Raw genomic sequence first — 19,038 nt, 5'->3', positions numbered from 1 at the left:
GTATTACAAAAGTGGAGAACAAATGATTTTGATCTGTCAGAAGAGATAATATTTAATGTTAAAGCTGGAAAAATTTGTGATAAGTTACAAAAGACTGACAACATTATAACTAACTAGATAAAGACAACTAAAGTTTCTTTATTGTTACTGTCATCCATATTAATTTAACAGCCATATTGACCTGGAAAAATCTCCTCCTTTCACCTCTCCATACCATTTGGTATTTTATCAGTGAGATTTAATCCCTTCGAATGAATGGACACTTGTAGATTTTTATAGAAATATTTTAAATGTATCTCAGAATCTTAATGTATAAAAGTTGAATGATTGTATTTTCCAAGTTGTGGGCCACAATTCTGCTTAGAAGTACATCTGTTTAAGGAGAAGGTCAAAAGCTATGTGGCTTATTTTCTGAAATTTGTTCTTTTTAGTTCCGGACAGAAAAAACTAGGCATATTGTATACTTCCTAATTCTTAAAAAAATTATTGAATAGAAAACTAATTCATTTAGAACGAAATAGGTAAATTACTATAATATTTTTTTCTAAAGCTTGTTTCTTTAGAAAAGAAAAAATATTTAAGCTTAAAATTTTATTTTAGGTTCTAAATTTTTTTAAAACTATCTTCTGAATTACTTTGATACAGCAATTCTGAGTGAATCAGTATTCTTGTATCAACTTGAGACAGCCAGTGTCTTCAAATAATATCTTTAAAAATAATAAATATAATGATCAAAGTGATTATATTTATTTTAGGCATTAATAAACCTTGACAAGGCCTGACATAGCTACTTGTTGTGTATATTTACTTATTGAAAATATTTCATTCAATTGTTTCTGGTCATTTCCTTAAAAAATCTAATAAATCCCACTCTTAAATTTCTTTTTTAAAGATGCTATAACTCTACTTGGCCCAATACCTTCTCCAACATTGAAGAGTGTCCCATTTCACATGCAAATTTCTCGTCAGAAACAACGACCCGGTTCTGGTTTCATTAGTGTCACAGTTCTCATGGATGGACCTGTCAGAGTTTTACATATTTCTGATATTCAGAAAACAGTAAGTCTTCACTACATTTATTTCATATCCTTTAATTTTGATTCACAGGATTAATTCAAAGCTACAGTCATCAATTGTGTGTTAAATTGAAAATGAAAAGTCATCACCATCTTATGCTTGCCTTCTCTATTTTGTTGAGAAAGACTAGCTGTGATTGCTCTCAAGATATTGATGTCTCAAACTGGATTCAGTAACAAATTATTGCTGCAGTTTCATTATTCTAGCATGATTTTTGCCACTAAAGCTGCTGAATCATCCTTTTATTGCATGGGTGACATTAATCTAAGTTCTCTAGCATTTAAAGGAGACATGGAATGAATTGAAGGACCATTTCGGGATCTTATCTATTCTTTTGTCATGAGCCCTTGGACTCATAAAGTTGAAGTGGAAACCTGTTTTCATAGTATACAAGTAACTGAAATTGCAACCTTCATCACTGTCTATCGCAGGGTTAACTTCTCTGTTGTTACTGAACCATGGACTGGAGCAACAGGAAATGAAATGTTTTGTTCAAGAACATAATGCATCACCAGTCCAGAAATCAAACCACAATCTTCCAATTGAGAGTGAAGTACCTTAACCATCAAGCCACACACCTTCACCTTTAGATGTTTCAGCTGTTATATAATCTGGAAAAGTTCTGATATAAAAAGTGGAAATCACAAGTGCTGAATAACTCGTGTATTCACTCTCTAAGCTGTGAATGGGAAAATAAAATGAGGAATTACACAGGCAATTCTGTTGGTAACATTCAACTTGATTCAGTATAGAGAAATGATGCAAATCCCAAATAATGTGATGACATCTGAGAGAATAATTGCTTGGCTGTTTTCTAATCAGAGAAATCCATCAATGGAAAATTATCCCTTTTGATTTTAATACAGGAGATATCAGTCTTTTAGGTAAGGTACATTGGAATACTTTCAAGTGCCAATTTGTGGACAATGGACTTTGATATTTATACATTGCAATGCAATGAAACAAACATTTGTGCAATGCATAAACATTGCCTATCTTTCATGGATTGGATTATCAAGAGTGATTTTTCAGCAACATCAGTGTTGTACGTCGGAAACTATGACATGTCAACACATTGTCAAGAAAATTCTAGCATGCTCATTTATTTATTTATTTTTACTAGACTTAGTCAGAGGCAGAAGGAGAGTCTTCATAACCTTTTGTAGAAGGTGCAGGCACAGCTGTGCAGTTTAGTTAACTTCTCAACTACAAAAATTTAGGTTCTGTCCTGCTGCACGGCAGCATGCGCAAGTATGTTGTGTCACAATCTCTCATCAACAAGTGTCTTGTGAGTGAAATTGGATTGATGGAAACTGTGCAGACATCTTTCGGAAGGACTGTTCCTGTTCTTTGATAACAGTTTTAATCTGTTGGCCCTAAGGTGGTTTTAATGGAGTCTGTTCTGTTGCCTGCATTCAGATGAAATCTCTGGTCTAAGGATAACTTCTGTTCCTCTGAAGTGGTGAGCTGTAATTTTCTAATCTCGTTTTTATCCTTTAATGATAATGTTTGTCATTGTGTAGACTTCTTATAACTTGCTACAACTGTTGTTATTGGTGATTCAAAGTTATTTAAATGTATATTTATTTATAGACTTGAAATCTCTTCACAAAATTTTCTGTTATTACTCAAAGCTTATTGGAACTTAATATGTCTGGGAAATCATAGATTTTTCATAACCATCTGGAACTTATATTTGGAAGCATTTCTGTCTCTCAAAACTCTCCCTCTCCTTTCTTTTTTTCTTCCCCCCTCCTTTCTTATCTCTTCCCCTCTCTCTCTTCAATGCAACCACTTCACTCTCATTTATTCACTTACTCATTCACCTCTTCTAACTTAACTGAGAAATCATATTTTATTCTCAGACCTGTTTTGGAATTGAATTTCTTTTGTTAAGAAGAATGTGTCCAATATTTGTCAGCTAGAAAGCACTTTAATATGCTTTTGATCATATTTCTGACAAGAATAATTTTATTACTGACTGTCCTGATCTTGTTGGTACTATAGAATGAGGAAAGTTTCAGAAATTTTTGAGATTTTGATTGGTATTTCTTTGTTTCTTTAGAATTGTTGAGGATTATTGGTAAAAATGTGTCTGGAAAAAAGACAATGTTGAAAAGAGACGAATGTAAAGCGGAACAGACTAGGAAGAAACTTGACTGTATAGGTCTTGGAGTGTAAAATGATGCGTATTCTAATGTGTTAGTAGTGTTGAATTTAAGGTATAACTTCTGGGAAAATATAAGCCTGACTGTGTGGTCAAGAATCTCTCTTTACGACCATGTGGGGTTTTTTGGGGGGAGGGGGGGTTCAGTTCCATTGCACTGCACCTTGGGCAAGTGTCTTCTATAGTCCTCGACAAACCAATGCTTGTGAGTGAACTTGGTAGATGGAAACTGTTTTGGAAACCCATCATATCTATCTACCTATCTATATACTTACATATGTTTGTGTTTGCCCCCCACCCACTTCAGTTCTTGACAAGTCGTATTGGTTTATTTACATCCCTTTAACTTAGCAGTTCAGCAAAAGAAGCTGATAAAGTACCAGATTTTAAGAATAAGTTCTGGGGCCAATTTGTTTGACTAAGAAACGATAAGAAATAAAGAAAGTCCAAAAATAAAGTAGTTTCATAAATGAGTCTCATTGGTACAAAGAATTTCCAATAATTTTTCTCTTGGTAAGAACTTGAATAAGTTGATGTTTGATCCATTTTGTATATGAGATCAATATTTTAGACTAATGATAATGTTATATAGATAAATTCATGTCTTGTATATTTGATTTACACAAATGGGTAATACAATTGATTCTGCTTAACTGCATACTCTTTAATAGCATAGTTCACTTAATGGCATAACTTTTCAAATCATTATACTTACGAGCATAGAGGCACATGGCCTACTTGTTAGAGCAGTGAACTCACGGTCGAGGGATTGTGGGTTCGAATCTCAGACCGGGTGATGTGTGTGTTTATGAGCGAAACACCTAAGCTCCACGTGGCTCCGGTGGAAGGTAATGGCGAACTTCTGCTGACTCTTTCGCCACTACTTTCTCTCACTTTTTCCTCCTGCATCTTGCAGCTCACCTGTGACTGACCGGCGTCCCGTCCAGGTGGGGAACCTACACACCAATGAAACTGAGAAACCGGCCCTAATGAGCCAGGCGTGGCTCGAGAAGGAACAAACAACAATACTTATTAACACCAAGTCTATTTAAAGTTGATGGGATAATTGCATATGCAAATACAAGTTTTCGTTAATTGCATAAAATTTTTCTTAAAGATGGGCAAAATCTATCATAGAATTGAACATTTAGGTTGATAGATTTGACATGAAACAGTTCAGTCTTAAAAAATTATACAATTATCCAGTATGCAGCGAAACAGAATTGATTGTATTAGTTAGATATTTGCATAAATCCTATGTAAATTCACATTTTAACATAACTGTCTGTCTGTCTGTCTGTCTATTTATCTGTCTATCTATCTATCTGTCTATCTATCTATCTGTCTATCTATCTATCATCTATCTATCATCTCTCTATCATCTCTCTATCATCTATCTATCATCTCTCTATCATCTATCTATCTATCTCTCCATCTATCATCTATCTATCTATCATCTATCTATCTATCATCTATCTATCTATCATCTATCTATCTATCATCTATCTATCATCTATCTATCTATCTATCTATCATCTATCTATCATCTATCTATCATCTATCTATCATCTATCTATCTATCCACGCACACACACACACACACATATTATTACTTAATAAATTGTATGAAGGGCATCCAGCTGTAGAAACTCTGCCAGATCAAATTGGAGCCTGGTACAGCCATCTGGTTCGCCAGTCCTCAGTTAAATTGTCCAACCCATGCTAGCATGGAAAGTGGACGTTAAACAATGATGATGATGACATATGGTAGTTTACTGGTAAAGCACATTCACTTATCTCAGTGTTTGTTGGATATTTGATTAATGAGAGAGATGGAGGATGATAAGAGAAAGTTTATTGATCACTATAATTGTTTCGACCTATCTAGTGTCGACCCCTCACAAGTGGAATACTGAATATCTATACTGTGATCTCCCATCCAAGAGGGATCGATGCTAGATAGGTCAAAACATTTATAGTGATCAGTAAACTTTCTTGCATCTTCCATCTTCTGTCTCTCATTAATTATTTATATATATATATGATGATCATCATTTAACGTCCGTTTTCCATGCTGACATGGGTTGTACGGTTCGACCGGGGTCTGGGAAACCAGGAGGCTGTACCAGGATCCAGTCTGATCTGGCAGTGTTCCTACAGCTGGATGCCCTTCCTAATGCCAACCACTCCATGAGTGTAGTGGGTGCTTTTTACGTACCACCGGCACAGGTGCCAGGGGAGGCTGGCAACAACCATGATCAGTTGGTGGTTTTTACGTGCCACTGACATGGAAGCCAGTCAAGGTGGCACTGGCATTGGCCACATACGGATGGTGTTTTATACATATATACACACACACACACACACATATCATTATCATCGTTTGACATCCGCTTTCCATGCTGGCGTGGGTTGGATGGTTTGACTGGGGTCTGGGAAGCCAGGAAGCTGCATCAGTTTAGCTGAGTCCTGGTTTGTATACGCTATAAATAGCTATATACCACTAATCTCTCTGTGGACCAAAAATGGTTATTCTTTCTCTAAGAAGACAAAGTAGCCCAATCATTCTCACTTTTTTTGTTCCCAGGAAGATAAAAACTTATTGGGTAACTACCTTGTTTACTTTTCCATAGCCAGGCTAAAATCATGCCTTTAAAATTACATTTTCCATTCTCCCCTTCCCTTTTTAAGATGGTAGCATGTGATTTGAAGGAGAATTGGTTGCTATTTCTAGTAGCTGGAGAAACCATGTAGAGACTCAAGCTCACTTGATGCCATTGATTACGACATTATGGGTCGTGATGGTAATGATGATAGTGTTTGCAGTTGCATTATTATTTGTATGTGATTGGTCTTGTTTTGTCTATCTCTAGAGTCTAGAAAAGTTGAAGAATGGGACATAAAAAAATTATTATACCTGACATTATGAAAGATATAGCCAATGTTTGCAGAAGATGTGAATAGTAGATTAATGAGATGAGTCGATTGTGTTGGTATGTGTTAGTGATGTGTGATGCATCACTTGTGAAATCAGTTGAGTTTTACATGAATTGGTATGTCGGGAATTTAAAAAAAAAAGGTCATTACTCTTGTTTAAGCTTATGTATAGGGGTGATTTGAAGGAGAATTGGTTGCTATTTCTAGCAGCTGGAGAGACCATGTAGAGACTCACTTGATGCCATTGATTACATTATGGTTAGTGATGGTTAGTGAAGGAACATGGCTCAGTGGTTAGAGCATCGAGCTTACGATTGTGAGGTTGTGAGTTTGAATCCCGGACCGGGCTGCGTGTTGTGTTCTTGAGCAAGACACTTTATTTCACGTTGCTCCAGTTCACTCAACTGTAGAAATGAGATGCAACGTCACAGGTGCCAAGCTGTATCGGCCTTTGCCTTTCCCTTGGATAACACTGGTGGCATGGAGACGGGAGGCCAGTATGCATGGGCGACTGCTGGCCTTCCATAAACAACCTTGCCTGGACTTGTACCTGGGAGGGTAACTTTCTAGGTGCAATCCTATGGTCAGTCATACTGAAGGGGGTCTCAGCAGTGATGGTAATGATGAATTGAAGTGTGTGGATGGTGGTCATGGTGGTGGCAGCAGGTTGATCTAAAGTCCTTTTAATAAGATTAATCACATTTGTGATGGCAAGATATTCAAAGTTCAATAAATCCTTTTAAGTTCATACATTTGAATGCTTACTTTTATTTATTTGCAAGCTATTTTCAATTTTTACTTAGACTTCTTTTATATTTCAACATTTATTTTTTTACTTTCTTCATATTTTTAAAACTTTTATTTTACTATTTATTTATGGCAATTCTAATGTTAATCTTTTAATAACCACCTTTTGCTACCTTCACCAGTTCCATGGTGTTGGCTGTATGTGCTTTTCTTCAACTCCATGCAGTACACAGTGCCACATGAGTAACAGCAGAGAAACCTTTCAGGTTGTAACTCTCTTTGTAAAGCCTATTGTCTGCCATGGCTGTTTTTTTTTTGTTTGTCTTTTTTTTTTTTTTTTATTGGACATTTCCATCAACACTTTCAAAATTTTTTTCTCTTTCATTGTACATTCTTGCTTGTTAAATTATTTTACTTCTTAGGAAGAAAGACCCATTTTTGAGATAGAAAAAAAAATATTAATTTTTTTTTAGATCAGGTTGTATTTAAAATTTATTGGAATTTTCCGTATTTTCAATTTTAGCCTCTTAACTGCCTTTTTTAAATGCACATTGAATGCAGCAGCTATTTACACTTAAACTTTTAACAATCTGGGTTTTGTTTATCTTTTTATTACTTTATCGTTTATTATTGTTCCATTTTAGCCCTTATATTTTGGCTCATTCTCTTTTTATATTTTGTGGATATATTTCATATACTGTATATTCAATGTTGTTTGTGTTCTGGTGTGGAAAGCAAACTACTAACATATCCTGGCACTCTTTCTATTTGCAAAATCTATGGATATCTGCGGTGGTGAAGTTGTAATGTTTGCTGTGATGCACAAGCTAAAATAAACAATTTTTATTTTATGATGCTTGGAGCAATGACTTAACTTATTCCATGTTTTATCTCAATACTGTAAAGTAACTGACTTCTACTAAACAGTTTAGAATGGAGAAGAATGTTGCAAAGCATATTACTTAAACAAACTACAAAGTTACCTTTCATCCATTTGGGGTTGATAAAATAAAATGTCTGTCAAGTACTAGGATCAGTTTAATTGACTAACTCCCTCCTTACAAAACTTCAGGCCTTGTGTCTATATTAGGAACATTATTATTGTTCAGCAGACTTATTAATTGCATGCTTTTATTACAGTCTCAAGCACAACTCTATGCATCTTGGGTATGTTCTGCTTTAATTTTGTGTATTTCTTTTGTATTGAAATTACTCTATGTAGTATTTGTGCACTTCCTAGTACAACTGGATCCAAAGTCATTCCTTTTTTAAAGATGGTAAATTATAATAGGAGGGAAAGTTGACTTATTTTTAGAAGATCAAGCAACTATGTATAGCTTCTTTAGACTCACAAACCCCATTTAATTTTATTCATAGCTAAATTGACTTGATGTGCCTTCTTTTACACTTCTCATCAATTTGAAATTTTTTACTTTACTTGTCATCTCTCAACATCATTTTCCTCAAATTCTTTATCCTTTTTTCACACTTGTCTGCTTTACAAGAGGTTCAAGGTAATGGCAAAAGTCATTAACACAGACATCCTCCAGCATCTTTAATCTCCTTATCTCTCTCTCCTTAGCAACCACCAATCTTGTTTTCATTAAGTCATATCCACTAGTGACTTGCTTTTCTATATCTCTTACTAGTGGGTTCTTGCCTTTGAGAAATTTAACCAAAGCAATCTTATCACTCTTGATATGAGCAAAGCTTTCAACCATGTCTACCTTGTGAATCTCATGGAAACTGCCCACCTATGGGTTCCACCATCTATCAACTTCAGTGTACCCAAAAAGTCAGTCTTAACTTCCACTATCTTTCATCAATGATTTACCATCACATCCAACAACAGCCATTCTTACACAGATGACACTACCCTTCATTCTTCCCTAACTTTCACTCACAACCTTGATCCTACACACCAAACCCTCTCTGTCTCCCTAAGCAGTGACCTTAAAAGCAATTTCCAGTGGGGATATACCAATCTTGTCTCTTTCTACAACAAAATAGTCAAAATGTTATTTACATCAAGAAAACACCATTGCACTCCTTGCCTTGATCATAACCAGCACATAGCTAAAAACCTTACAATTGTTCCAAATGTTGAGTGCATCACAACATCTGGCAACATCTAGATTGCATCCAGAAAATAGTCACCAGACAGATGGGCATAAAGGTACTCAAATACATGCCCCAGCCTCTGGCCCACAAGCATGCTTCTTTCTTTACCCTTTGTTTTGCTACTATAGTGATCTTTGTTCTTTTGGGTTGGTTAGACTCTTGTCTCTCCTCCTTCATCATCCTTGTGTATCAAACCTCCCAATCACTACATGTTAACCATTTGTTCCTGAACATTGCTCTTTTGAAATTCATGTTACTTTAAATATTCAAAAGGAACAGTAATGGCAAGGACCTCATTAGTCTAGGAGGTCCTGCAAAGGCTATTGGCACTTCTCCTTTCCCTTAGACCCAGCAATTACAAAAAGAAAAAAAAAAGGAAAAAATGTAAGGTGTTCCTCATTTCTGCCAACTTATTGCTTCTTCATCTTCCTTTATGTTACTCTTGACTCTGTAGAATTGCTTTGCAATATTTAACATGATCACACCTTCTTAGTTCAAATCCTGCTGAGATCAGCTTTGCCTCTCATAACGTCAATGATAAGTGCCAGTCAAATACTGGAGTCCAATCAATCAACTCTCTCCACCTCCTACAAATGTCTGGCCTTGTGCTTATATAAGAAACCAGTATTGTTGTTGTTTCTTGTGTATCATGTGATTATCAAATGTCTCATACTGCATCCTGATTGTAGCCTGCTAGTCTGTTAACGAGGGCAAGATCAGTTGGTCATAGATCTCTTTAAATGCATTCAAGCTTCACTTCACTGCTTGCTATCCAAAAACGTCTATATTTTCTGTATGTCATGCTTCTTTTCATGATTGGCATGTTTTTACTTTTCTTGTTTCCTTTTCATGCATCTCTTTTATGCACAACACATACACTTACTTTTCATTTCCATATTGTTTCAAATATTTTTCCCAGAGTAAAACATTTACTCTGTAGTTACATTCAGCTTTTCAGTACAATTTCTGTTTCTTCTCTCTTGCTTAATTTTCAATTGTTTGTTTATTTGATTAGACTGAACTTCCTTTTATTAAATACATTTTCACTCTATCCTTCTTTAAAAATAATCTTTTATGTGTTTATATCTAGTCTAACTGCATTGTATGCTAAACAATATGAAGTGAGATTGAAAACAATACTAACTTAGCTTAAAATGTTATATACAGTATGTATATTAATTACAGTTAATCATACACCATTTTGTATTATAAAACTTTATATTAACTAGTATTACTGGTGCTAAATGACTGACAAAGTATCTTGTGAATATTTTGTCAGCCATATAGCAGAAACAGTTTGCATTACCTGATGAAACACCCCACAGTTTATTGTTAACAATGATTCAATAAGTGATAGATAAATGGTCAGTTTTACTTTTCTATCAGAAATTGGTGCTTATAATGTCTAATATCATTTATATCAATATCTTAACAGTTAATTAGTTAGTATATTAACAACTTAACTATACTAACAGCACATCTGTTAAGGATTATATGAACAATAAATCATACTAAATGTACACTGTAATTTTAATATATTCGTAATTTATGATATATATATGTAGTGGTTAAGTGTGTATGTAAACAAATACGTAAACCGATCCATAATTGAAAAGAATTTATTTACAGGATTTGATTCATTATAGGTAGACTACATACAAAATGTTGGCAACTGCTACGAGTTGCAAGAAATACAGAGTACATTCATGGAAGTCATATCAGGAATGAATATGTTTGTGTGTGTGCGTGAATCATTTGAGACAGTAGTCTATCGTGACACTTCGAACATTTCTCTCAGTCTCTGCGGTCTGCCAAAACCTGTCGTGTCGTAGATCTTTCTCGTCTGTCTGCCTGCCTTTCTTGTTTCACCACTATATTTATAATAAGTCGTGGCAGCTAGAAAGACAGACATACTGCAGCAGAGTTTGTACCTAAATAGGTCAGCCCCTGTCCAGTTGAACTTGCCTGACATGCTGAGGTTGCAGGTCAAAGGGAGATGATCAATCAGTTTTTGACAGGACAAAGAAAACCTTTTTCGCGCCTATTGATCGTCGTGGTTTGGAATTCTTGGATTCGGTTTTGAATCTAGGCTTGGAGAAGGAAGTGTTAATTCTTATATATATATATATATATATATATATATATTGTTTGTTTCCTAGGGGAAGTCATAATTCTGTTGTTTTACCATGTCTTAGTGACAGTGCTGGTTTCACTTTTCCACAGGCTGGAGAGACAATTGCTACTCTTTTTCCCAAGTAGGTTCATGTGGGAAAATGAATATATCAGCTTCACCAAAAATACATATATTGCTTTACTTAGAATTTAATCAGACTTGTCTCCTTCAAAATAGTCCCCCACCACTATGGATATACCACTCAAAATTTTTCCAATTTGGAATATGCTTTCAGTGGTAGTGTGCAGCTAAGAGTAAATTTTTCTTGATTTCTTCTGTTACCTGAAGTCAATGACCTTTCAGGGTTAATTTCAACTTTGTGAACAAAAATGGTCATAGAAGCCAAGTCCAGAGAAGTGCCTCATGCTTTGCCTAAATGTCACAGAATAATGCATGATCAAGTGTGCTGTTGTAATGTAACCTGTTTTGTTTGTTCATGTCTCAGGCCTCTACCTTCCCACTGCCTCCCTCAAAAATCTCAAAACATCCAGTTAAAATTCTTTATTAATTGAATAACTACATGGAACAAATTCATGAGTAACATCCTTATTATCAAAACCAGTTTCATATTTGAATGGATCAGAACCGTGATAATTTAAGCTATTGTGACAATTGCCTCTTCAATTCATCATAACCCTACACCCATATTTCTTCTGTTATGACACTTTACAGGAAGTTTTCTCTGACAGAAAAACAAAAGAAACAGCTCCTGACTGAGTGTAACATGATTCTTCTCTTTTTGTTCATTTGTCAGCAAAAGCAACACAAATTTTGCAACATCATACATATTCAATTTTCCTTTTCAAAATCATAGGACACAAACCTTTACAGATGACTACTTCTTTGGAAACTTCACTAACAATTGGGTGACAATTTTCATGGGTCACAGCACATGCTTTCACAGTGTGATTGTTGTCTGTTTTTATATAACTTCATTCAGGTTTGAGATTATTTTCTACTCATGACATTGTATATGTCTCACACAACACTCCTCATAACATTAGAAATGTCTTAGTTAAAGGTTTTCTCAATTTGAAACAATATTTTGCACAAAAACATTGCTCTTCTAAACCTTTTATTCTTAAACTGCCAATCACACTAAGCCTACATTCACTGTAATACATGTAGGTCAGTGACTAACTAATGTGGTGTGCATTGGCTGTGATTAAACAAAAGGTGAAGGTCATTTGTATACATCATTGCAGTTGCATGCATGCTATGGTTACAAGGATGCTACACTGGCTAGTTAGTGTAATGGTTTAAAAGTTTGATTTCTTTTACAGACAACATACATAGATTTTTGCCTTCTCTTGTCTCAGTTCAAACCCGCTATAGATCAGCTTTACTTATCTTCCCTTTTGAATCAATAAAATGGTGTTTATACTCCAAGCATTATTTTAATTTTGGGTTGGGCAATTTAGAGGAGTGAGTAGTAACTTTTACTGCTAGGTTACATCTTACTTTTGAAATAACTGAAATTAGCTGTAGTTATTAAAAACACTTCTTTTAAAGTCTAGCATTTTTAACACTAAAACTTCATTTGAATTATTATTTTAGGTTGAAGTTTCTATAAAAGATAAATTATTAAATTTATTTATGCATCTTAGTCCAAGTTGTGCACATCAATGGAATGAATTTTCTCTCTACATCTACTCCAATTCTGAATCATTTTTATATTTGAAAATCTTCCTTTTTTTTTCATTTATTTCTTTTATTATGTACATGAAGATTCAAACTTGACTGCAATGCATATTTTTAGTTTACAAGTATATTCCTGGCCTGATGTAAATTTTCCTTATGTAAACTTATGGTTGTCGCCTTATTTGAAATATTTAGACATGCATTGTTCTTCATTTTGCAAACTAGTAGAGAACTGTTTTGATGCATTTTGCTCAGGAATGAATTTTTCAAAATGTCTACCAAATACCAATATGGTCTAATGTTTTCCAAAGTTCATTGATCTGATAGGAACCGGATTTTTTACCATCAGTTGACATTTTTATTACATCAATCAACTTCTTTGTGACTATTTTACTTAAATCAAAACTATAAAACGCATGGAAATGTCAAGCCCCATCTCCATTTTTTCCTTTTTGGCTTTTTTTGGGGTAGGGGTGCATTTAAAATATTATTTCTGATTTCTCTACAGTAATTTTTAGACAAATTAATTCAATAAGAGATCCAGTGAAACCATATAGCTCATAATGTATTTTTTTACAATATCATTTTTATAAAGTTCTCAGTGTTGGTTAGGAGTGATATTATCTTGAGGAATTGTAGTATTAGCTGATATGACTGGCATTATTTGAAAATACCTTAGTTGGAAATAACATATGTATGTTTTGTTCATTATAGAGTGAGTAGAATAAACTCAGTGCTTAGTTGTCTCATTTATTGCACACTAGAATCTTTTTCGTGGTTTAGATTTACAAGAAAATACAATTCAGTAACTGATGAAAACTAATGCAGATAGTGGAAAATGCTACCTTCTAGTAAATTAGTTGAAAGGTGAGTGAGAGTGGTAAGCATGATCCAAGTGAAGGGACTTATTTTCAGCATGTACCTGTAGGTGGAAAGGAAAATAACAGCTGGGAAGGACCTTTCCATTGGTAGTCAAGGTAATCTTGGATCCCTGAAGTTTCTTGATTAGTCCTAAGTGGCTGTCTCCATCACTCTCTTTACTCTTTTACTCTTTTCAGTCATTTGACTGTGGCCATGCTGGAGCACCACCTTTAGTCAAACACATCGACCCAGGACTTATACTTTGTAAGCCTAGTACTTAGTCTATCGGTCTCTTTTGTCGAACTGCTAAGTTACGGGGACAAACACAGACACACAAACATATACACACACATACATACATACATACATATATATATATGTGTATATATATATATATATATATATATTATATATATATATATATATATATATATACACACACACACACGACAGGCTTCCTTCAGTTTCCGTCTACCAAATCCACTCACAAGGCTTTGGTTGACCTGAGGCTATAGTAGTTGAACTGAACCCAGAACCATGTGGTTCATAAGCAAGCTACTTACTGCACAGCCACTCCTACACCTTGTTAATTTTTAAATTGTTGTTGAAGTTACTTGTTTCCATGTAAACTTCACCGTTCTTGCATTCCATTTTTCTTTCCTCAACTTTTTGAGTTCTTGTCAACCAATAAAAAAAAATATTTTTACTAACATTATTATTAAAAAGGCAGTGAGCTGGCAGAATCATTAGCATGCTAGACAAAATGCTTAGCAGCATTCACCTGTCTCTAGGTGCTGAGTTTGAATCCCATCAGGGTCGACTTTGCCTTTCACCCCTACGGAATCAATGAAATAGGTACCAGTCCAGCATTAGAGGCAATGTAATTGACTATCCCTTACCACAAAAATTTCAGGCCTTGTCTCTATAGTAGAAAGGATTATTATTATTATTATTATTATTATTATTATTAAAGCTGTTATGTTCTACATTAGTTGGCAGGGATGTTGTCTTGAGGTTTGGGGATAATAGATTTCCTCTAATCTCAAGAATCTTTCTTAAGATTTTTGCAAGATGCAAGATTGCACTTTTCTGCAAGTTGACAATGCAAATCTCAATTCTAATATCACTCAGATTCTTAAGTAGAAGTTTATGTGCTACCATTTTAGTCTCATTGTGTTTTTGTGGTTTAATATCACACCAAATATCTATATTGGCATATTGAGACTAAATCATACAGGAAACAAAATATATTTTTCCACTTAATCACTGAAGGAAGTCTATTATGTGAAATGATGTTGAAGAAAAGTGTAGTGCATCATAAACAAATTAGACATTTGCTTAACTAGTTCTCAATAGTAAATTCGTGTTTGTGTGTCCATGTGCACACACATGCATGCGCATGTCAGTACATGTGTGTGTTCTGCTTGCTAGGAAGTGATGAACCAAAATCAAAATCTGAAAATATCTTGGGAGCTGTCTGAAAATGAAGGGCTAAAGGTGTGAGATTTATACTAAGTGAAGTGGTTAAAAGTTGGCTTAAATGAGCTTTACACTCTGTACCTTTGTTTATATTTTGGTAACCTTATCATTTGCTTGTCGTAAAGGCATTTTTTTCAAAATTATATACAAATGCTGAGAAAGTCTTTATAGAGAGAAAGAAACCCAGAGCTGTATGCATCATAACTTGCATGTCAGCAGCTAATTAACTTTAGTCAGCATCTTTTCTAATGAGCTGTCACGCTGCATCCTAATTGCATTGCAAGCTCACTTCTTCGTTTGTATTTTTAGTCTTGTGCTCTCACTATTTCTTACTTTTGGAATGTGTTGTCATTCTTTTGTTGTAGCCTAAACATCTGTGGTATGCTCCAGGCCTGAGGCCAGGGGCAGATAAGGTACTCCATTGCCTTACCAGGTGTGGCTATTACAGCAATACCTTGTGTGCACAATCACATTCACCTAGCCATTTTCAGGTGAGTTTAATAACATTATTTTTAAATAAGCCAAATTATATCATCATCAGTATCGTCATCATCATCATCATCATCATTAAGATTCCACCAAGTTTGATTTTACCTTTCATCCTTTCGAGGTCAATAAAATAAGTTCCAGTTGAACACTGGGGTCGACGTAATCAACTCATCCTCTCCCTTAAAATTGCTGACCCTGTGGCAAAATTTGAAATCATTATTATTATTATTATTATTATTATTATGGCAGCAAGCTGGCAGAATAGTTAGCATGCCAGGCGAAATGCTTAGCAGCATTTCATCTGTCCTTACATTCTGAGTTCAAATTCCACTGAGGTCGACTTTGCCTTTCATCATTTCAGGGTCAATAAATTAAGTACCAGTGAAACACTGGAGTTGATGTAATCGACTTGTCTCCACCCCAAAAATTTCAGGCCTTGTGCCTTTAGTAGAAAGAATTATCATTATTATTAAGGGTGGTGGATTTGTGGAATCAGTAGAGTATCAGACAAAATTGCTTATGGTATTTAGTTGCAATTCATTACATTCTGAGTTCAAATACCATTGAGGTCAATTTTACTTTTTATTTTTCTGCAATTGATAAAATTGAGTACCAGTAACATACTGGTATTGATGGTATTGACCTACACCCCTGTTCCTGTAAAATTGCTGGCCTTGTGCCAAAATTAGAAATAATTTTTGAGTAGCCAGCTGGCAGAATTGTTAGTGCATCAGACAAAATGATTTGCAACATCTCTTCCAGCTGTTTTTGTTCTGAGTTCAAATTCTATCAAGGTCAACTTTGCTTTTAATCCTTTCAGGCTAGATAAAATAAAGTACCAGTCAAGTACTAGTGTCAATTCAATTGACTTACATCTTCCCCATAAAATTACTGGCCTTGCTCCAAAATTCAAAACATCATTAAGGATGGTGGATTAGCTGAACCAGTAACATCTCAGATAAAAATGCATACTTCAACTAGTTTCACCTGCAAAATATATAGCTTTTTGCCTGTGTAAGAAATTTTTCTAAGGCCTTTGTGGTATTTGTTCCAGTTTTTTTTTTCTAGTCTGAGTTCAAAACCTACCTAGGTTATCTTTACCTTTAATCCCTCAATGGTCGATAAAATAAAGTACTAGTCAAATACAGAAGTCAATGGCATCAACTAAGGCCCTCCTCTCAAACTTACTGGCAGAATTGTTAGAGCATTGGACAAAATGATTAGTGGCATATCTCCTGGCTCTTAACATTCTGAGCTCAAATCCTGCCAACGTCAACTGTGTCTTTTGTTCTTTCAGGGTTGATAAAATTAAGTACCAGTCAAGTAAGACAGTGATGTAATTGATTTGCTCCTTCTTCTTGAAATTGCTGGCCTTATGCCTATAGTAGAAAGGATTATTATTATTATTAGGGTTAGGTGGTGAGAAGTACCAGTTGCATACTGAGGTAGATCTAATCAACTGGCTCTCTCCTCCAAAATTTCAGGCCTTGTGCTTTGAGTAGAAAAGATTATTAGGGTTAGGTGGTGAGCTGGCAGAATCATTAGCACGCCGGGTGACATGCTTAGTGGTATTTTGTCTGTTGCTATGTTCTGAGTTCAAATTCTGCCGAGGTCGACTTTGCCTTTCATCCTTTCGGGGTTGATAAATTAAGTACCAGTGAAACACTGGGGTCAATGTAGTTGACTCATCCCCTCCCCCAAAATGGCTGCCCTTGTGGCAAAATTTGAAACCATTATTTTCATTAGAGTTGATAAAGTGAAGTATCAATCATTTACTGGGGTTGATAAAGTGAGTAACCACGTCCCTTTAATATTGCTGGCCTTGTGTCTAAATTAGGTGTTATTGTTTTAAGTGTTGTGGCTGGAGAGTTCTTGATTAAATTGATTAAATACCTCATAGATTTCAGTTTAAATCTTACTCTGAGTCACACCCTTTCACTATTAAAATATTGTTTTCTTTTGGTAAGGCATAAGTCCAATATTTTCTAAGGGAAAGATAGTATTGATTATATTCATTCCACTGTGTTAATTGGTACTTATTTTATCAACCAGAATATGAAAGTTAAATGTCCATGCAGAATTCAAACGTAGAAAAGTGTTGCACTCATTTTGGCAATCTGTTGTCTTGACTATCCCTGATAATATCTGACAATCATTATTTAAGGAAGGAAAAAAATATATTTTGAAGCAGTCTATTTGATCAATATGTTGTCCTTATAATAAAAGTATCTTTTATTTGAATATCTATCCTCTTTAACATCATCACTTTATAACCCCACCCCCAATCAGTCTCTCGTTCATTAATGATATTCACTGTGTTGGAAGGAAAGCTTTTACCCCTGTCAAGTAATTATGATGGGGTTTTTTTTTTCTCATAGATATATAACCTTTGTTTATTTTAAACTGATTATTACTGACTGGCCAATCATCAGTAGCTTTGCATGTAATATTTTAAGAACTGGCAATATGTTGTCTTCTATGTGGATAAGGATTTAAACCAAAACTAATTGGAGAATGGAATCATAATCTAAATTCAGATATTTTATATTCGATTTTTTTTTTTCGTTTTTTTTTTCCTGCATTCCAGTTTTCATCTGAACAAAATATATTTTCTTGACAAAGTTTTTATTGAAATTTTAGCTAAAACTAATAAATTTTCAAAACATAATCCCTCTCCCTCTTCCCCCCCTCTCTCTCTCTCTATATATATATATATATAACAAAGTTTGTTGGAGCCTGTAGCCCATTCTGGATCTTGTTAGAATTGACCTAATCACAATACTCGTTTTTCAAGCTACTTTTTCCTCCATTTAGTTTTATTTAATTATCACTGCCAATTTTATCCCTTCAATATACACGATTAATGAGATTTTAAAGGGATAGTGTACTAAATCTCATATGCAAAACATGCTTTATTTATTGAAAATTTCACTCTTAGTTGGAGAGAAAGAAAACAAAAACCTAGTGTTATTATAAACAACCCTCAAATAAAAGGGAGATAATTTCAAGGAATTAAGAATTAATGTCTGAAAGTTAATTTACATACTTAGGGGGCAGGGAAAAGGGACAACTTTGACAATTTTCTATATATTAAGTACATTATTCTTTATTTATCAAAATTCATGCCATTGACCCATTTGAGTTATTGGCTTTTGCTCAGTTTACTGCTTAATTCTGCATATTATAGTGGCCAGAATTTTTTTGTTTATTCTTCATGTAAAAAATTTTGGTCAGTTACTCTTTTACTTGTTTCAGTCATTTGACTGTGGCCATGCTGGAGCACCGCCTTCAGTTGAGCAAATCGACCCCAGGACTTATGCTTTGTAAGCCTAGTACTTATTCTATC

At 34.6% G+C, this 19,038-nt stretch overlaps 1 protein-coding gene across 10 annotated transcripts in view; it reads left to right on the top strand.

The window, feature by feature from the left end:
* Positions 1 to 19,038, top strand: part of LOC115209656 (vacuolar protein sorting-associated protein 13D) — a 213,619-nt gene that overhangs the window by 164,522 nt on the left and 30,059 nt on the right. For 5 of the 10 annotated variants that reach the window (XM_036501028.1, XM_036501024.1, XM_036501030.1 and 2 more), the window contains exons 67-69: positions 893 to 1,059; positions 7,111 to 7,194; positions 15,569 to 15,694. In XM_036501028.1, the coding sequence (XP_036356921.1) occupies positions 893 to 1,059; positions 7,111 to 7,194; positions 15,569 to 15,694 (377 nt within the window). Of the gene's footprint in view, positions 1 to 892; positions 1,060 to 7,110; positions 7,195 to 8,068; positions 8,096 to 15,568; positions 15,695 to 19,038 lie in introns of all 10 variants that reach the window. The other 5 variants (XM_036501026.1, XM_036501029.1, XM_036501031.1 and 2 more) reach the window with 5 other exon arrangements.

This window comes from Octopus sinensis, linkage group LG3 (genome assembly GCF_006345805.1).
Source record: "Octopus sinensis linkage group LG3, ASM634580v1, whole genome shotgun sequence".
NCBI classification, from domain to species: domain Eukaryota; kingdom Metazoa; phylum Mollusca; class Cephalopoda; order Octopoda; family Octopodidae; genus Octopus; species Octopus sinensis.
Note: the sequence above shows the minus strand (reverse complement) of the source record. Positions and strands in the feature narration are given on the sequence as shown.